The sequence below is a fragment of the Meriones unguiculatus genome, chromosome 18 (genome assembly GCF_030254825.1).
Source record: "Meriones unguiculatus strain TT.TT164.6M chromosome 18, Bangor_MerUng_6.1, whole genome shotgun sequence".
Taxonomy (NCBI): Eukaryota; Metazoa; Chordata; class Mammalia; order Rodentia; family Muridae; genus Meriones; species Meriones unguiculatus.
The window spans coordinates 5,643,610-5,663,918 of NC_083365.1; the positions used below are offsets into that span (position 1 = coordinate 5,643,610).

The 20,309-nt window shown below is 45.3% G+C and overlaps 1 protein-coding gene across 9 annotated transcripts; it reads left to right on the forward strand.

Annotated features, from left to right (window-relative positions):
• Window positions 1-1,339: 1,339 nt before the first annotated feature.
• Pan2 (poly(A) specific ribonuclease subunit PAN2) lies at window positions 1,340-19,587 on the forward strand. Of its 9 annotated transcripts, none has more exons than XM_021654781.2 (26): window positions 1,340-1,549; window positions 2,256-2,654; window positions 7,142-7,311; window positions 7,406-7,526; window positions 7,663-7,740; window positions 8,060-8,327; window positions 8,846-9,188; window positions 9,370-9,466; window positions 11,593-11,712; window positions 11,904-12,023; window positions 12,266-12,394; window positions 12,523-12,722; window positions 12,804-12,952; window positions 13,070-13,176; window positions 13,330-13,428; window positions 13,543-13,613; window positions 13,714-13,861; window positions 14,165-14,308; window positions 14,425-14,484; window positions 14,942-15,032; window positions 16,178-16,335; window positions 16,435-16,578; window positions 16,678-16,857; window positions 17,427-17,520; window positions 18,417-18,614; window positions 18,953-19,587. In XM_021654781.2, the coding sequence occupies exons 2-26, from the start codon at window positions 2,373-2,375 to the stop codon at window positions 18,985-18,987; spliced, it is 3,606 nt and encodes a 1,201-aa protein (XP_021510456.1). In that variant the 5' UTR covers window positions 1,340-1,549; window positions 2,256-2,372; the 3' UTR covers window positions 18,988-19,587. The 9 variants fall into 9 exon arrangements, with proteins under 9 accessions (XP_021510456.1, XP_021510459.1, XP_060227884.1 ...); XM_021654784.2 differs by having other exon boundaries at window positions 12,807-12,952; XM_021654785.2 differs by having other exon boundaries at window positions 1,341-1,549; window positions 12,804-12,940.
• The last annotated feature ends 722 nt before the right edge of the window (window positions 19,588-20,309 follow it).

The following is a 20,309-nucleotide window of genomic DNA, read 5'->3' on the forward strand; positions in this document are numbered from 1 at the left end:
CTTTCACTCCTTTGAGTTCACCGTGTAGTCCACTCTGTCCTCAAACGCACAGATTCATGCCCCTGCCTCCTGAGTGTTGCGTGCTCCACCACCACCCCCACCTAGCCTGGCTTTTGGTTTTTTGAAACAGGGTCTCATGTGACCTGACTAGCCTGGAACTTGCTAGGTAGCAGACGCTAGCCTTGAACCCCTAATTCCTCTGCCTCTGCATCTGGATTACTGTCATTAAACTATGCCTCCACTATGCATGGCCCAAGAAATGCTTTAAAAGTTGCTTATTATTGGTGAGGAAATCTCTTCCACAGGCATCCCATAATATGGCCTTTATGCTATTTGTTTGTTAAAAGAGGGATTCACTCTGTAGCCACAGCTGGCCTGGTCCTTGCTATGAAGCCTAGTCTTGAATTTGTGGGGGCCTCTTGCTTCTCCCTTAAGAATACAGGAATTTCAGCTGCGCCCATGGTGCACACCTGTAATCCCAAGCGCTCAGAGAGGCAGAGGCAGGCGGATCTCTGTGAGTTAGAGTCCAGCCTGGTCTACAAAACAAAACAATAAAACAAACAAGAATGCAAGGATTGCAGGTGTGGACAATTAGCTGTCTTTTAAAAACAGTGATGACAGCTGAGTTTGAGCAACCTAAAACAACATCTTACAGCACGGACCAATTCCGAAGCAGTTTAGTACATAGCTAATAGCCCAGATCTGTTGGACATGGTAACATCCTCCCACAGGAGAAGCAGAGGCCTTACGGTTTCTGGGTTGGAGGCTAGTCAAGAATCCCTCAGAATGGCTGTTGACACAATCTGCTGTTTATCTCCCTTCGAGGGACAACGTTCAGCTCCACGATGTAGGGGAATTTGACAGTCTAGGAGTCTTGTTTCTTGGGAAAATTATGGGGGCCTCTGGGGACGATACAAACACGAGTGGGAATTTCAGATGGATGCCTTTAGAAATAGCGAAAAGGTAGCCACTGGGCCAAATTAGAAGTCAGCCTCCCGCTTCCTTTTTCTTCCCCATATCTAGAAGTCATAGGAAATGCCAGTGAGTTTCGGGGGCACAGGCTCAGAGGTAGTGGAATGGCTCACAGGGATGATGAGGGCCACGCTGGGAACACCCACCGAGCGAGTCCTGATGCTTTGCCTCTATTCAAGGAGCGTAAAGGCTTGGTTTCCAAGTCTAAAGTTAATTTTGTTTAGCAATGCTTAAAAGTGAAGGTATTCCCTTTCGTAATACCAAATGGGTCCGCGTCTGACTCAGTTTGTCCCCGGCGGCATTCCGTAACTGCGTTTTGTCGGAGCTCCTGCATCACACGCCTTCTCCGGAGCGGCCTTACCTGGCTCCTTCTGATTGGCTGAGGTGAGATCCTGGCCCCTGCTGATTGGGCGCGACGGCTGCCAGTCCGCCGTCTGTCTCGCTCGCGTTAGGTTGAGCTAGAGGCGCGGGGGAGTAGTAGGGAAACTGGAATTTCCCGCGGAGCTGACGGCGCTTTCTCTGCCCCTACTCGTTTGAATTCCACGCGCTCCAAAATATCCGCCATGGAGAAATCTTGGTAATGACCCATTCCCCGTAAGCATCCCAGGAACACATCTGACCTTTGCCCTAATCCTTCCCCTCCCGTCCCCTGCGCTGGGGGAGAATTCTGGGTAACCAGTTTCTCTGGTTCGCTCAAAGAATTCTGGGTAGCTACCCGTTTCCATTTCTTCCCTCTTACCCCCGCCCCGTTTGTGGGTAACTGGCCGTTCTTGTTACCCACCCCCTGGAGAATGCTGGGTAACCACTGTAAAGGATTCTGGGAAACTGACTTGTCTTGCTCCCTTCACTGCCCAGCCCCATTCCCTCACATCCGATTCTAGGAAACAAGCATCTTAGAGATCTCTACCAAACTCCAGCCCCTTTAATACCTGCCTGCTCCCTTCACCTTTTAGTTCAGGAGAAAGGGAGGTCAAGAATTAGATCATTTGTTGGGGTGATACGGAACTTCGAAAGTTTAGAGGTGCACAGTAAGGGACACAGTTCTCCCACTCTGCAATGTTGCTCGTGTCTCCCTCCTGCATGCTCCCTTCTCTGTCTGGCAGTTCTATCCTTTCTACCTGCCTCATTGTCCTGTCCACGTAGAAGACATTACCAGTACTCAGGCTTATCCCTTCTCTGTCTGGCAGTTCTATCCTTTCTACCTGCCTCATTGTCCTGTCCACGTAGAAGACATTACCAGTACCCAGGCTTATCCCTGACTGAGCTGCCTCTTTCCCTTACAGGCCAGGATATCCACACTAGGCTCGCTGGTGCTGTCCTGCTGAAGGTTGGGTCAGGTGTCTGTAGGAATCGTGGCGAGGGAGGGTGTGACTCGGGTCTGATCAGCGGCCATTATCGTCATGAACTTTGATGGTCTGGATCCTGGACTGGCCGAATTTCCCCCAGCTATGCATTCAACCCTGGACCCAGTCCTGGATGCCCACCTGAATCCAAGTCTTCTACAGAACGTGGAGCTGAACCCGGAGGGAGTGGCCTTGGAGGCTCTTCCTGTCCAGGAATCAGTGCACATAATGGAAGGTGTCTACTCTGAATTGCACAGCGTGGTGGCTGAAGTGGGAGTGCCTGTGTCTGTCTCCCACTTTGACTTACATGAGGAGATGCTGTGGGTGGGGAGCCATGGGGTAAGAACTACACCCCTTTCTGAAGGCTGAAAGGGTGTGCTAGAAATCTTTATCTGGTCTTTGCCCGAGGACAGTTCTTTGCAAGGAGTCAAAACTGAGTTGAAGTGATAAGATTTAGCAGGGTTCCTTAAACCAAGAAGGGAGTGGAAAAAGAATTGAGGAATCTATGCTCCAGAGCATATTTGGTCTCATAAGACATCCCAACATAGACAACATAGACATTAGCCAGGTGTGGTCATTAACACCTGTAGTTATGTGTTTTGTTTTGACAGTATTTCTATATAGTCTAGGCTGACCTTGAACTCAAAACAATCCTCATGCTTTTGCCTCTCAAGTATTGAGTTTATGTGTGTGCCACCATATCTGACTACTGTTTATTATTTTGTTTTTTAAGACTGGCTCTCCTGTATCTCAGTCTGGCCTTGAACTTTATATATAGCCAAGGATGATTTTGAATTTCTGATTCTCCTGCCTCTATTTACTGAGTGCTGGGAAAATACGCACCAAAACCATATTCAGTCTATATCCCCACATAACCAGTGGTGCTGGGGTTAAACCCAGGGCTTTATTCTAGTAGGGAAGCACTCAGCTCAGCGAGCTACATGCCTAAGTCTGTTTCTATTTTCAAGACTTCACTATGGAACCTAGGCTGGCCTCAATTTTACAGTCCTACCTCCAGCTGCACAGTGCTGAAATTGATAGCTGATGTCACCAACCGAGCCCAGTTCCAAGTCTTGATTACCTGTCCCTATCACCTAGTCATCCACATATGTCTTCCATGCCAATGTAGTCATCCATAGCCAGTATTTAGTTTTTGCCCACTTTAGAATTGGGGTAGGCTGGGGGTTTGAAACAGGGTCTCACTATAGAACACTTTCTGATCTGGGACTCTGTACAGCCCAGGTGGCTTTGAGTTAGAGGCAGGTGTGTTTCAACCTCAAAAGTGCTGGTGTTTTAGGCATGCACCACACCTGGTTTTTAATTGTAGATGTTTGCTGGATGGTTTTCGCATACCTATTGGAATTATTTTGTCTTCTCTTTCTGATTTTAGTCTTAGCAGTTACCAATGTTAACTTTCAAATGTATATTAATATATGCTGTGAAACCAAATGGTTTCTGTAAGACCTTGGTTTACTTATTTACAACTTCACGGTATATGAATGTCTTTTCCATGAGAATTTTTTTTTTCACCAATGTACTCAGTTCAGTAAGGCACGTCTACTGCTGTGCTAGGAACAGGGAATAAAACTGCATACAACATAGCCCTTAGGTAGGTGTGGTTATTAACACCCCGTAACCCTACCTTGGAGGCTGAGGGAAAAGGATGGCAAGTTCTACGCCGGCTAGGACTACCATAGTAAGACCGTTTTTCAGAAAACAATCACCCACTAAAACAGTTCTTACCCTCACAGAATTCACAATATGGTGAGAGGAAAAGACACATGAACAGGTGATCTCCTGGCCTTCAATGTTAATGGGAAAGTATCTCTGAGTGTTAGTGAGCTGGAGAAAGGGCCACCAGGTTGAAGGGTATAGGTGAATTGAGTGTTAGGACATAGGTGTGTGTGGTGTTATCTACCTTTAGTCATGGTACTGGAAGGAGATAGGAAGATCAGGAGGGCAAGGTCACCTTTGGCTACTTGACTGAGTTTGAAGCCTGTGCTGTATGAGACCCTGACTCAAAAGGAAAAAAAAATCAATCTGTGTGATGCATGCTTATAATCCCAGTACTCTGGGAGGCAGAGGCAGGTGAAATGCTGTGAGTTCTAGGCTATCCTGGTCTCTGGAGCAAGTCCAGGACAGCCAGTGCTACACAGAAAAACTCTGTCTAGGAAAACAAACAAAAAAGAATCAAGTGAAAGGGGCTGGGAAGATGGCTCAGCGGAAGAGCACTATCTGCTCTTCCAGAGGTTTTGAGTTGAATTTCCAGCAATCACATAGTGGCTCACAACTATCCATAGTGGGACCTCGTGCCTTCTGGCATGCAGGTATATATGCAGAGCACTCATATGTGTAAAATAAATCTTTTTTTTAAGACTCAAGTGAAAAAAGGAAAGCTGTGTAAGTATAGATTCTGTGATAGTATATAGGATGGTCAGTATAGCATGTATGAACTACAAGAAGTTAAAATGTATTGGACTAGCTAGGCAGCTTTGTTGCTTTTTAGCTTTTTTTTTTTTTTTTGAGTAGGGGTCTTTTCTGTCCCAGGTTGGCTTTGAACTTGATTTGTAGCCAAGAATGACCTTGAACTTAAGACTCTCCTGCATATATCTCCCAGTTGTGATTATAATTACAGGCATATTCCATTGTGCCTTTTGTGGGGGGGGGGGGAAGGGTGTTGGTTTTTCAAGACAAAGTTTTTCTTTGTAGTCCTGGCTGTAGACCAGGATAGACTCAAACTCAGAGATCCACATGCCTTTACCTTCTGAATGCTGGGCTTTGCAGCATGTGCCACCTTGCCTAGCTTTGAATGTTATTATATGAATATATATATATAGTATATATATATATATATATATATATATATATATATATACATATATTGTATATATGTCTAGAAGCTGAAAGGTAAGCACATATTCATCCAATCTATATTTCTTTTTTTAGCAGAACAAAGAGTACAGAAAATGAGTTGAGGTTGTGAATCAGTGATGAGCACTGATAAGCACTCTTGCCTGGACCACAAGAGGCCTTGGGATCAAACCCTAGTATCTCCCCACCCACACACATACGTAGTTCATATACTAAGGCATGGAAAAATTGGGCATTTCCAGTGCTTGAGTATTAAGCCCCAGGCCCTCACACATGCTAGGTGAGTGTTTTACCACTGAGCTGTTTTCCTACCTTCTCAAAGTAAGCCAACTGGTAGGTACCACAACAGAACTTGGTTATAACACAATACTCCATGAATCAAGGCTGGGCATGTTGGCCTGTGACTTTAATCCCCGCACACAGAAGGCAGAGGCAGGTGAATTTTTGTAAGTTTGAGGCCAGCCTAGTCTGCAAAGGGAGTCCAGGACAACCAGGGCTGTCTCAAAACCAAAAAAAAAAAAAAAAAAAGAAAAGAAGTGGGAATCAAGGTGGACACATGACTATAATGACTATAATCTAATCTCAACACTTGAGAAACCAAGGTGGACTGCATAAGGCTCAGGCCAGATATTGTATGTAGTAAGAACCTTTTTCAAAGTAAAAAAAAAATAAAGGCTGGGGCTGTATTTTAACTGAGTACTTACTTGCCCAGCATATGTGAGCCTGAGGTTCGATTCTTAGTACTCAATGAAACAAAACAAAAACTCAAGCACAAATGTAATTAACACAAAAACCTCTTGTGATTACATGAGATTATATAGGAAGACAAAGTGAGATGGTAGAAATTTCAAGTGATCCAAAGAAGGGGATTCTGGGTATCATGGCATAAGCCTTTACTCTCACTAGGGAGGCAGAGACAGGACAGCCATGGCTGCTTAGTAAGACCCTGTCTCAAACAACAGCAGCACAGAAGGGTGCATGCAAGGAGTCAGAAAAGAGAAATGGCGTGAACAATGTAACAGAGCAGGGAGGCATGTTTCATGTTCTTTGCATTCTGCCCTGTAACCATCCAGTCAGTGTGGATTGCTTGCATGCCTTAGAGATCGAGATTTAATCAAACTAGGACTCCAGAAGCAGATGCAGAAAGGTCTCTGAGTTTGAAGCCAGCCTGGTGTATAAAGCAAGTTCCAGGACAAGCTACATAGGGAGATCCTGTCTCAAAAAGCAACAACAAAAAGATGTAGCCATGAAGCCACTTCTAATCTCAGCACTTAGGAGGCTTAGGCAGGAGGATTGTGTAACTTTGAGTTCATTCTGGTCTGCATAGCAAGTGCCTGACCATCTTGGACTATATGAGACCCTGTTTCTTTTTGTTGTTGGTTTGTTGTTTTTAAAAGATCCCAAAACATACTGGACCATGGAACAGGTGGCCAGTGGAGGATCAACTCATGTCCCTGACCTTCTAAAGAAACATCTCTAATTAACTGAAGCATTGCCTATTGTTAGGGTCATTGTGAGAATAAATGAGGGTTTATAGAAATATTTTGTGCTGGCTGAACAAAAATAATTGGAGCTGGAAGAGTGACTCAGGGTTTGGTTACGACCACTTGTCCTCTTATAGAGGGTCTGAGTTCAAGTCCCTGCACCCACATGGCAGTTCACAATTGTCTACAACTCTAGTTCCAGGGGATCTGGTGCCCTCTTCCAGCCTCTCTGGGACACATACACACATATGCAAATTAAAAAATTAGATAATAATTTGTAGTGCATTAGTGTACGGTAGTATAATCAGTACTTATGTCACTAAGATTGACTGGTTCCTAGACTTATGTCATAGTCACCACTAGACAGAAAGGAGCAGCAACAGAAGAAGAAATTGTAGCAACGCTCAGCCCTGTCATATATCTAGGATGGTCCTGCCCCTTCACTCAGAAGTCTGTTGTTCTCCTTTCTAGGGCCATGCCACTTCATTTTTTGGTCCAGCTTTGGAGCGCTACTCATCCTTTCAGGTCAATGGCAGTGGTGACATTCGGCAAATCCAGAGCCTGGAGAATGGGATCCTTTTCCTCACCAAAAACAACCTCAAGTACATGGCCCGTGGGGGTCTCATTATATTTGACTATTTGTAAGTGGCCTTTCATTTCATTCAGCTGAGAAAGTGGGAAAAATTATAGGAAGGCTGTAGGTGAGACCCCGGCCTGTTGGCTCTTCTCTCACAGGCTGGACGAGAGCGAGGATATGCACAGCCTCCTGCTGACTGACAATAGCACTCTGCTTGTCGGTGGACTGCAGAACCACATACTGGAGATAGATCTGAACACTGTCCAGGAAACCCAGAAGGTGCGACCCACGTGGGACCTGAAGTCATGGCGGGCCGTGCTTGGAATGTATAGAGATGTGGGTGTGACTTCTCTGTCTTTAGTCTGTGGGAAGAGTCACCTCACTGGCTTCTCGTGCTTCTCTCTCCTCTCTCCAGTATGCAGTCGAGGTACCTGGCGTCACCATCATGAGACAGACAAACCGTTTCTTCTTCTGTGGCCACACATCTGGCAAGGTGACCAGATCGCACATCTCCTCCCACACAGGCCCTGTTTCACTGGATAGTGGGGTCTGCTCTCCCTAGTTGGACCTCCCTGCTTAGTGTGTTGTATTATGCATTAGAGTATTGGATCCTGGTGCTTTGCACAGCTAGGTGCCTTGGGTGCAAAAGGATAAACGAATTCTTTTGAGTTGTCCCCTCTAGCTGTTGGCTCCTCTTCCTGCCTTTTTTTGTTCTGACACGATCCTAGAACCTCAGGCCTCTCAGGGTTAATTAGGTGGCGGGGTCTCCTTGCAATCACAGAAGTGGCAGGTAACAGTTTTCTCTTCTTCAGGTTTCTCTGCGAGACCTCCGTAGTTTTAAAGTGGAACATGAATTTGATGCCTTCTCAGGGAGTCTGTCCGACTTTGATGTCCATGGCAACCTGCTGGCTGCCTGTGGCTTCTCCAGTCGCCTCACTGGCCTGGCCTGTGACCGGTTCCTCAAGGTGTATGACCTGCGCATGATGCGTGCTATCACGCCACTTCAAGTACATGTGGATCCTGCCTTCCTGCGTTTCATCCCTACGTACACTTCCCGCCTTGCTATCATCTCCCAGTCAGGTATGCAAGGGGTGCATCCCTGGGGTAGGACAGGCCAGTGAGCAGAGACCCAGCCCAGCAGGGTTAAGCCCATATGATATACCTCTTTGTTGGGGAAAGAAATGACCATCCACCAGGCTCCCACATTTCACTTTGGTTCGGTTACAAATGTGTGAGGAACACAGAAGACAATAAAGATTACAGGACTATAATCCCATTTACTTGAGAGGCTGACCTGCCTGGGCTACAGAAAAAATTGAAGGCCAATCTGGGCAACATACAGATTCCCTATCTTAAAAAAGAAAAGCAGGGCAGGCCAGGGCTTCAGCTGAGTGACAGAATGATTGCCCACAGGGTGACAGGCCCTGGCTTTAGTCTTCCTGTACCACCAAAAAGCACCTGTGACTCATGAGAACCCATGAGGTGCATTCTCTTTATTTTATATCTTGCCTGGTAGTAGAAGAGGGTAAATAGTACATAAAAGGGTTTTTCTCTTTCCCTCTCCAGGGTTCACTGGTCTGTTTCTTTTTCCCTTCTAGGTCAGTGCCAGTTTTGTGAACCCACAGGCCTGGCCAACCCAGCCGACATCTTCCATGTGAATCCCGTGGGGCCTCTGCTAATGACGTTTGACGTGTCAGCCAGCAAACAGGCGCTGGCCTTTGGGGATTCTGAGGGCTGTGTGCATCTCTGGACTGATTCCCCTGAGCCGTCCTTCAATCCCTACTCCCGAGAAACGGAATTTGCTTTGCCCTGTCTTGTGGACTCATTGCCTCCTCTGGACTGGAGCCAGGAACTGCTGCCTCTTTCCCTCATTCCTGTCCCACTCACCACAGATGCGATGCTCTCAGACTGGCCCGCTGCCAACTCTGCTCCTGCTCCCAGGTTGTTCCTCACTGCTGGGCGGGAGGGAGGGGGTGATAGATGCTTACCTTAGCCTGGCTATTCCACTGCTGTGTTACTTTTGTCAGTCTTAAATGCTTTTTCTCCCTTCTGAGCCCACGGGGTGGGAAGTACATGAGTGGCTGACCTGGGCCCTCAAGCCTAGAACTATATTGGATTCCAGGCGAGCGCCACCTGTGGATGCAGAAATTCTTCGAACCATGAAGAAAGTGGGCTTCATTGGCTATGCCCCTAACCCTCGCACCAGGCTGCGCAACCAGGTGTGTCCAGGGGGAGTCTACTCCATGCTCATGCCCTTTCCCTTGGTTTTGTTTTTAGACAGTAAAGGTTTGGGTTGTGTGTGAGACTTTAAGGAGCTCTGTGTGTTATGTCTAAGACACAGATAAGGTTTTATCCCTTAGGTAGATTATTTGGTTGAAGATAAGACATTGGCCCCAAGAGAAATTATATCCTTGTTGTTAATGCCAAAAGAATGTTGTGAGCATCTGTGCCAGAGCTTCTCAAAGGGAAGCTTTAGAAACAGGCCAGTAAAATAGGTAGGTAGGTGGTTATGAAAGAGGAACAAGATGTTGAGGATAATAGAACTGTCGTAGGAGGTCTCAGGAAGTAAGGAGTAGCATTGTAACATTACAGCATTTTATGCCAATTTTATAAACTTTAAAATTAGTGGTACACGCCTGTAATCACTTGGGAAGGCAGGCTGATCTCTGAGTTTGAGGCCAGCCTGATCTACAGAGTGAGTTCCAGGACAGCCAGGGCTGCACAGAGAAACCTTGTCTTGAGAAACAAAACAAAAAAAAATTTATTGTTCTATGTATGTATGTGTGTAATGTATGAGTATGTACATGTGTGATGTGTGTGTATATGTGAGTATGGGTATGATGTATTTGGGTGTGTGTGAGTGTGTATGTGTATTATGTATGACTGTTAAATATGTATGTGTATATGTGTGTGTACGATGTGTTTGTGTATGTGAACATGTGTATGTGTAAGATTTATCTATGTGTATATGTGTGTGTGATGTGTGTATATGTTTGTATGATGTGTGTAATTGTATGTATGATGTGTGTGAATGTTTGAGTATGTGTGAGTGTCAATGTGTTTATGTAAGTGTGTATGTGTATGATATCTGTATGTATGAGTGAGTGTGTGTGTGTGTGTGTGTGTGTGTGTGTGTGTATGATGTATGTGATGTGAGTTGAGTGAGTGCAGGTATGCTTGTATGACAAGCACATGTGGAGATCAGAAGAGGACTTTTATAAATTGGTTCTCTATCTACTTTGAGATCTGAGAATTGAACTTGGATCTGAGCTCTGCCCCAATTTTATAATCTTTTACAGTATAATATGGTTTGTTTATTTTTTTGTTTGTTTTTCGAGACAGGGTTTCTCTGTGTAGACTTAGCTGTCCTTGGCTCGCTTTGTAGACCAGGCTGGCCTCAAACTCACAGTGATCTGCCTGCCTCTGCATCCCAAGTGCTGGGATTACAGCTGTGTGGCCCAGCGCCTGGCTTATGTGTTCCTTTTCTAAGGAAAACCTTTTATATGTTTGTAATAGATAAAAATAAACTAGATGACAGGATTGTTGTTAGTTTTTTAAAATCATAAACCATGTGCAAATTAAACTTAATTGCATTCCATTAACCCATGTGAATATATTTCTGTAACGATAGATATGTTGAAATAAACTTTTTTAAAAAGAAAGAAAGGGATTAAATGAGCACTGGGTGAGGTGGCATATGCCAGCAAACCCAGCCCTGGGTGGTAGACAATTCAAGGTGGGTTTTTTGGGGGTTTTTTTTGTTTTGTTTTGTTTTGTTTTGTTTTGTTTTTTGTTTTTTGATACGTATTGAATTTGAGGCCAGCCTTGGCTGTATAAGACCCTGTCTCAAAAAAAACAAAAAATAGCCAGGCGCGGTGGTACACGCCTGTAATTCCAGCACTCAGGGAAGCAGAGGTAAGCAGATCTCTGTGACTTCAAGGCTATCCTGGTCTACAAAGTGAGTCTAAGACAGCCAGGCTACACAGAAAAACCTTGTCTCAAAAAAAAAAAAAAAAAGAAAGAAAGAAAGAAAAATAAATAAATAAATAAATAAATAAATAAATAAATAAATAATAAAAATAAATAAAATAAAAAGAGTTAGGTATGATGGCACATGCCTTTAATTCCAGTACATAAGAAGCAAAGGCAGGAGTTCAAGACTAGCCTGGTCTACATATTGAATTTTAGGCCATCCAGAGCTATGTAGTGAGATCCTGTCTCAAAACAAAATAACAACAAAAAAGAAAAAGAAGGGGAAGCCAAAGATGCTTAAGACATCCAACAGAGTCTCTCTCTTTCTCTCTCTCTCTCTCTTTCTGAAAAAAAAAAAAACAAAAAACCCTAGATTCCCTATCGACTAAAGGAGTCAGACAATGAATTTGACAACTTCAGCCAAGTCATGGAGTCGCCAATAGGGCGAGAAGAGGAGCCACATCTGCACATGGTTTCTAAGAAATACCGAAAGGTGCTGGGGACATTGTGTTAGGCTCTGTGGGCTGAGGGGGAAAGGGTATCGTATGGAACATAATTGAGGCCAGTCAGTAAGCCATCCTCTACAACTCTAGACCTGGGCAGTAGGCTGTGGAAAAGGATGCTGACCATCTGGATAGTTCATGGACCTCTGTCCTCATTCTGCTTACATTGTTTGTGCCTTAGGTAACCATCAAGTACTCCAAGCTAGGACTGGAAGACTTTGACTTCAAACACTACAATAAGACTTTGTTTGCTGGATTAGAGCCCCACATCCCCAACGCCTACTGTAACTGCATGATTCAGGTAAGGGCTGGGTCCTCCCGGGCCTGAACACGCCTCCTGCCTTTTTTCATTTCCATTGCCCTGTGGTTCTAGGCCACCTTAGTTCAGTACCTTGGCCTCATCCACCATGTGCCCTCCTACCGTTGTCTCCTCTGAGCTCCACTGCTTTGGTGGAGTCATGCTTTGCATTCTAGTGGCTCACAAACCCCCATCTTTTCCCCTCTCCCAGTTTCCTGCACCAGCTCTCCTGCTCTTCCCTCCAGGTGCTCTATTTCTTGGAGCCTGTTCGCTGTTTAATCCAGAACCACCTCTGCCAAAAGGAGTTCTGCCTCGCCTGTGAGCTTGCCTTCCTCTTCCACATGCTGGACCTTTCTCGTGGTGACCCTTGTCAGGTCAGTCCTCAAAGACCTGGGACACTGAAGATGGCAAGGGATAGAAGGTAGACGATTGAAAAGGGCATTGCTGTGCAAATGCACAAAATAGAAAGTAACCCTTTTCCATCAATACAACCCTCTCCCAGGGCAGTAATTTTCTTCGAGCATTCCGAACCATTCCGGAGGCCTCAGCACTGGGTCTCATCCTCGCTGATTCCGATGAGGCATCAGGCAAGGGCAACCTGGCCAGGCTCATCCAGAGGTGGAATCGCTTCATTCTCACTCAGCTGCATCAGGATATGCAGGAGCTGGAAGTGCCTCAGGCTTATCGAGGTGCTGGAGGCAGGTACAGAACTGGATAGGAGTGAAGCACCACAGCCAGCCCCTGGGACTTAAAGAGTCCATCTGTCTCTCTCTCCACTCTCAGCAGTTTCTGCTCATCAGGGGACTCTGTCATTGGGCAGCTGTTCAGCTGTGAGATGGAGAACTGCAGCCTCTGCCGCTGTGGCAGCGAGACTGTGCGAGCCTCATCCACTCTGCTCTTCACACTCTCCTACCCTGAGGGTAGCATCTGTGGTATACCCTGCAGCTGGGTTGGGCAGACTCCCTCAGATTCCTTGTAACACCATATGGGATTTGTGGGGCTGTAGGTAGAGGGAAGAACTTGGAGTGAAGTGTCGGGTTTCTCCTCAGATAAAACCGGGAAGAACTATGACTTTGCCCAGGTGCTGAAGCGAAGTGTCTGCCTGGAGCAGAACACACAGGCCTGGTGTGACAGCTGCGAGAGGTACCAGCCCACGGTGAGTAACCTGGGACTGTTCCTCCTTGAGGACTCATCCATGTTCTGTCTGAGGCTGTTAGCACTGCCTTCCGACAATCCGTGGGCCATGGTGGAAAGAACCTCGCTTTTACTGATCCTGTAGACTTGGCCATTTCTTATTTTATTCTCTCAGATTCAGACCCGCAACATCCGACATCTGCCAGATATTCTTGTCATTAATTGTGAAGTGAATAGCTCAAAAGAGGCTGATTTCTGGAGACTACAAGCTGAGGTAGTGAACAAGACTGAAAACGGGACTTCCAAGTTGTTCTTATTTCATTCCTTATTTTACCTCTATATAGGATTATGTTCTTAAGGAATTTTGATGTTTTTCCTTTGTGTTCAGGTTGCCTTCAAAATAGCAGTAAAGAAATATGGTGGGGAAATTAAGAACAAGGAGTTTGTGCTGGCTGATCGGTAGGTATTGTCATAGTTGTCAAATGGTGGAGCTGTTGGTGCTTCCTCTGTTCACTGGCTAGGTGTCTAGAGTACATTTCTAATTCTTCTGTACTAATAGGAAGGAGCTGAGGAGTCCAGAGGGCCCTCTGTGCTGCTCCTCCATTGAGGAGCTGAAGAATGTCTGGCTTCCATTTTCCATCCGCATGAAGATGACCAAAAACAAAGGGCTGGATGTTTGCAATTGGACTGATGAGCATGAGATGCAGGTGGTGTGAAAAAAATGGGAAGAAGAGAGGGAGGGAGTGAAGGTGGGGTTGAAGGTGATGCAGGGCCAGGGATGGAGGAACTTAGAGGACCAAGGGAAGGATATAAAATGTACTATTCACCAGCTGTGGTTTTTCCTAACGATAACTCAGGTTAGTGTTGGGAAGTCATACATGGCCTAAGATGGAGATAACCTACCCTGACTCCTCATTCCCAGGACACCCTACCCTCTGTCCTTTTTCCCCATCCCCCATCCCAAACCCCAATCCTAAAACTTAGCTTAGCAGCCTGGGTACCCCTCACAGTGGGGTCCAGCCAGGGCAGAGGAGGAGCATGGTGTCTGTGTGTATGACCTGATGGCTACTGTGGTACACATCCTGGACTCACGAACAGGAGGCAGCTTGGTGGCTCACATCAAAGTTGGCGAGACCTACCACCAGCGCAAGGAGGTGTGTGAGACTATGGAGGCATGGCTGTGGTGCAGCCCCAGGTCTGTCCCTGAGCTCCTAGCAAGGAGACCAGCTAGCTCTCACTGTGACTTCAGGCTGCCTCTTTCTCCACACAGGGTGTGACTCACCAGCAGTGGTATCTCTTCAATGACTTCCTTATTGAACCTATTGATAAGGTAAGCCAAAAACCGTCCCTTTCACAGAAAGGGTGTTGCTGAGTGCCTCAGGTTGTTCTTGAATTCACTGTGCAGGCTAGGGTACCCCTGAACTTAATGATCCTTCTGCCTCAGCCCCTAGAGTGCAGGGATTACAGGTGTAAGTATAGCCTTATTTACTTCTTTCATCTACCCATCTTTGTTAGTGTCCTCATCCTCAGGCCTTATACAATGCCTGAAAGGTTCATGATGGAAGGAGAGAAGCTTTGGGAATAAAAAAAATAAAAATAAAAAAGACCTAGGTCCGGGCCTCTGTCTGAGAAAAAGGAATAAGATACATTGTCAGATAGACACAAGTATATTTTTTCCCTTTTTAGAGAGTGACGCAATGCCTTGGGTTAAACCCAGGACCTTATGCATGGTAAGCAAGCACTCCACTACTGAGCTACCTTCTAGCCTTGTGTTTTGTCTCCTCTAGTATGAAGCTGTGCAGTTTGACATGAATTGGAAAGTACCTGCTATTCTGTATTATGTCAAAAGGGATCTCAATTCCAGATACAACCTGAACAGTAAGTGACATGGAGTGGCCCAAAGGCTTAGACAGTCTTAAGTTGGAATCAGGAGAAAACCTGGGGGGCATTTTGTAGTATTCAAGATTGGTAACTGGTGCTAATACTTCCAGGGATACCAAAGATATTCCTGCTCATCAGATCTTAAATTTAGAAGCTGGCTGGGATTAGTGGTTTATGCCTGTAATCCCAGCATTCAAAAGGCCATGGCAGGAGGATTGTCATGAGTTCAAGGATGACTTGGACTACATAGTTCAAGGCCAACCTGGGCTATAGCATAAGAACCATTTCAAAAAAACAAAACAAAATTTACTAACTCTGAACCCGGAAAGTCTAAGGGTAAAGACGGAGGAAGAAGCTTGATAAGAATGGTGTAGGTTGTGGTTTTGGTTCTAGACGCTCTTACCCTTTTGTAGTGGTTTGAATGAGAATAACTACCATGAGATATTTTTTTAATTGCCATCAGTTGTTGTGTTTATTTGTTCTTATTGTGTGTGTAGAGGCCAAAGGACAACTTTGTGGCAGTAGTTCTCCCCTTCCACATTTATTCCAGACAGCAAACTCACGTTGTCAGACTTGCAAAGCAAGTGCTGTACCATGGAGCCAGCGAGCTGGCCCAGTCCTTACCACAACCCTCAAGTATTTGTCTGTTCTCATAGGCATAAGCTTCTTCAAAGGCACCAACTTCAAACAGTTTCTCTGTAGCTTTGTTTTTCTGGATTTTGTAAGCTGAGGTCTAACGCAAAAATCTTAGTCTTTCTTTTCCACCATTTCTATCTTTTTTCTTGGTCTACTTCTTGATAATTTTCTGATTTGATCTGCTGTGTTATCTGATATAGTTTCTTTAAATGTTTTATTACAGTTTAATTTACTCTGTGTGTGTGCATTAGTGTGTGTACCACAGCACGCATGTGGACATCAGAGAAGTTTGTGGGAGTAGGTCCTTTCCGGATCAACCTCAGGGTGTCAGACTTGGCAGTGAGTGTCTACCGGCTGAGCCATCTTGCCAGCCCAGGTACACTCCTTTTCCCCAAATACTTTGGTTATCAAGAGACCACAGTGTAGAGTGACAGCCTCTGAGAGCCATGCTGGGGTCTCCCCATGTCGTTTCCCCAGCCCCGGTCTTGTCTGCATTCTCCTTCCAGTCAAGAACCCCATTGAGGCTAGTGTGCTGCTGGCAGAAGCCTCGCTGGCACGGAAGCAGCGGAAAACACATACTACCTTTATCCCACTGATGCTGAATGAGATGCCACAGCTTGGGGACCTGGTGGGCCTTGATGCTGAGTTTGTCACTCTTAATGAGGTAACCAAAGCCAAAAGGATGGCACATAGGAACAGAACTCTGAGGATATTAGAAATTGTAAGTACTGCTCTGCTGTCCATATTAACTCTTGTGATGTAGGAAGAAGCAGAGTTACGCAGTGACGGGACCAAGTCCACCATTAAACCAAGCCAAATGTCAGTAGCAAGGATCACCTGTGTGCGGGGCCAAGGGCCTAATGAGGGCATCCCCTTCATTGATGACTACATCTCTACTCAAGAGCAGGTACGAGGGTGGCAGGGTACACAGCATTCAACCCTATCCTTGCGCAGGAAGACACCAGCCTTTTCACGTACAGCAATTTTTCTTTCTCTCTGTTCCTAGGTAGTAGATTACTTGACTCAATACTCGGGGATAAAGCCAGGAGACCTTGATGCCAAAATCTCCTCCAAGCACCTCACTACCCTCAAGTCTACCTACTTAAAACTTCGTTTCCTCATTGACATTGGAGTCAAATTTGTGGGTCATGGTCTGCAGAAGGACTTCCGGGTTATCAACCTCATGGTTAGGGCAGGCTTTTTAGGAGTGTGTTTATTGTTGTTGTTGTTGTTGTCTTTGTTTCTTGTCTGGGATTTGTTTGGTTTTGTTTGTTTTGATACAGGGTCTCACTGTGTAGTTCTGGCTGCCCTATAACTAGTTATGTTGAGCAGGCTGGTCTTGAACTCACAGAGGTCCACATGCCTCCTCCTGAGTTTTAGGATTAAAAGTGTACACTACCATGCCTATCACTACCCCCCACACACACAGCCTTCTTCCCACCCAGCCTGCTCCTACAACTCTCACTCATCAAAAACAAAATTACGTTTATTTAGTGTGTGTGTGCAATCCTATGTACCTCCTGCGAGTACCATGTGTCTAGATTAAAGGGAACTTGTCTCTCCTGCCATCACATTGATCCTGGGGATTAAACTCAGGTTGTTAGGCTTGATGGCAAATACCTTTACCTGCTGAGCCACCTTGCTGGCCTAGAGTTATTTTTGAGGATGGACTTCTCAGGGTGTATGTTTCAATTTGGAGAGTGAGAGGTGATGGATCTTCTACCTCAAGGCTTCTGTTGTTTTGATTTCTGCCAGGTGCCCAAGGACCAAGTTCTTGACACAGTCTATCTGTTCCACATGCCCCGAAAACGAATGATTTCCCTACGATTTCTTGCTTGGTACTTTCTAGGTGAGCTGCTCTGCCTTGTGTGCCCTGTAGTACTGATTACTTAAGAGGAGGAAACATTAGGGGACAGGAGATATGGCACATTTGGTGGAGTACTTGTTCAGACCCCAGTACCACATGAAACTGGACATAACAGTGCATGCCTACTTCTAGCCATTACTCAGGAGATACACACAGAAGAAACACAAGATTAAGGTTAGTCTCAACTACATAATGAGTTCAAAGCCAGCCTGGGCTACATAAAAAGAGAGTAGAAAGCACAGGAGGCTGATGCTTTCGGCTCTACCAGCCTGAGCAATATAGAAGATACTGTCTTAACAACAGACCTACAACAGAGCCTGGTGCGTTCCACACAGTTTTAATCCCAGCACTTAGGAAGCAGAGACAGGGAGATCTCTGAGTTTGAGGACAGCCAGGGCTACACAGAGAAATCCTGTCTTGAAAAAACAAACAAACAAAAAACCCTACAACAAAAATAGAATAGGAAACATCTTCGGGAAAAAAAAATGTAGTGATTTATCAACTCAGAATTAATATTTTTTTTTTTCTGATAATGATTTCAGTTAGCTACTGTCACTAACTTAAGAAGAAGCTTTTGGGGCTAGAGAGGTAGCTCAGTGGTTGCAAGCACTTGTTGCTCTTGTAGAGACCCAGGTTCTATTCCCAGTACTTCTGTCGTGGCTGACACCATCTATAACTTCAGTTCCAGACAATCTGACACCCTCTTCTGACTTTCATGGTCACCATGCACACCCATAGAGTACATAATGCAGGCAAAACATTAAATACACATAAAATAAGAAAAGATGTTTTCTGGGAGTCTGCATGGAAGTTTTCTGGGGGGGTCAGGATAGAAATAGGGTTCTTTGTGAGGTCCTTAAGTATTGTGTTTACCCCAGACCTTAAGATTCAAGGTGAGACCCATGACAGTATTGAGGATGCCCGCACAGCCCTGCAACTCTACCGGAAGTATCTGGAGCTAAGCAAGAATGGTACTGAGCCTGAGTCCTTCCACAAAGTTCTCAAGGGTCTTTATGAGAAGGGCCGGAAGATGGACTGGAAGGTGCCTGAGCCTGAGAGCCAGACAAGTCCCAAAAGTAAGGCTGGGCTGAGACAAGGGACCTGGGTTGGCTGGGTTTTGATGGCATATATTGAGACTGCACAACACCATCGTAATGCTTGTAACAGTGCCACTCCTACCTTCTCCTCATGAAGCAGCCAACAGTTTATAAATCACCCAGTCTTTCTAACAGTTAATGAGGTAGACTTTTTTTTTTTTAATTATCCATGGGTCTAAAGTCACTTGCCCAATTCTAAAATGTCCAAGGAAGGTCCATGTCATGCCCTCCCTTCTCTCACATTCTTTCTTTATAGGAAGTGTCCCTGATGCCTTCTGTGTTCAACCTTTGTTTCACCAATTTTTGTCTCTTAACAGATGCAGCTGTCTTCTCCTCAGTGCTGGCACTTTGACCTTTGACCTGCCCCTTCCTTTCAGTGTTCTGTCTCCAGAACTAAGAGATGGCTTCTCAAGTTGGCTTTACCCTGTCCACTTCCAGAACTGGATCTGCTCAGGGTCTACAGATGGTGCTATTAATAGAACTGGAAAGCAGCAAAATTGTTGCAAAGGTTCTAGAAGCCAGATTCTCCCTTTATCCTCTGCAAACAGTGGGCCAGAAACAAAGCCTAAGCTGACCCAGGTGGAAAGTGATTGGCATTCTTAATAAATGTCCTGGGTGATTACATCTAAACAAAAGAGCTCCTACAATCAGAATTCTCAGTTCCCAGCCAGCTAGAGAATTGCCGTCCTGGACAGTGACAGGGTACAAGAGATCCAGACAGCTCAAGCGTCCAACTGCTTGAGAGATGTGGCTGGATGGACCAGCATGCCCAGTCTCAATGGGTCAATCAAACCAGTGTGGAGGCGGCTGAGCTGCCCGCTCCATTCCTGCCCACAGCTGAGCAGTATCTGTCTTCCATACATTCTATTGAGTTTTGTTTTATTTTTAGAAAAAAAAATTGCTTAAAACAGCATGTTTTATAAAATAAAAATATTTTTATCTCATTAGAAAACTGCTAGTGTGGGGTTCTTTGATTTCTGGCCTCCTTTAACTTCACCAAACAATGAAAAAGTTGAAATTGTGTTCAGATCCACACCTAAGAATTAAGGTAAGATTCTGGGTTTCCAAAGTGAGTGGATCCAGGAGGAATATAATTGTTTTTCACCTGGGCAGCGTTCAGCCTTTGCTATAGTTTCCTCGTACCCCCATAACTCCCAGTTTAACTTACAACCAGGCACGCTGTGACCTAGCAGTTGAGAAGCCGAGAACCGCTGTTCCCAGCCAGCCTGGGATGGGGAGCAATACCTCACTCAGAATAGTACTAGTGACATGCTGGGAATTCAGAGCGGATTGCCCTACGCACAGCCTGAGAGCTAATATTAAACAACATAGCGCCTGCCTCCCATCCTCAGAGGATAGCTTCCAGAAATCTCCAAGAACCTTCCTGAAAAAGCAGATAATACCAAAAATGATTTCCCAATACATACCTATTGGTTATAATTTAGTACAAGAAGAAACTAACAGCTAGTTAAAAAAAAAAAAAAAAGACCTGTAGCTTCTATCAAAGATTGGTGCCGCAGTGCTTCCTGGGAAATGTAGTTTGCCGTAATCTTGAAAGCTTTGTATATTGAAACAGTTTCTCTTCCACTAATCTCATCTGTTTGGAAGTCCCAGCCCACCTGGACTGACACAGTATCCCTATGCTCCACTTGGTCCTCAGCCTAGGCAACCTTT

Bases quoted from the DNA above. Each gene is read 5' to 3' on its own strand.
- Pan2 (XM_021654781.2), top strand. From the start codon at position 2,373: ATGAACTTTGATGGTCTGGATCCTGGACTGGCCGAATTTCCCCCAGCT. The intron at 7,527-7,662 runs GTGCGACCCACG...TCCTCTCTCCAG, and splicing joins CTGTCCAGGAAACCCAGAAG to TATGCAGTCGAGGTACCTGG. The intron at 15,033-16,177 runs GTAAGTGACATG...TTCTCCTTCCAG, and splicing joins TTCCAGATACAACCTGAACA to TCAAGAACCCCATTGAGGCT.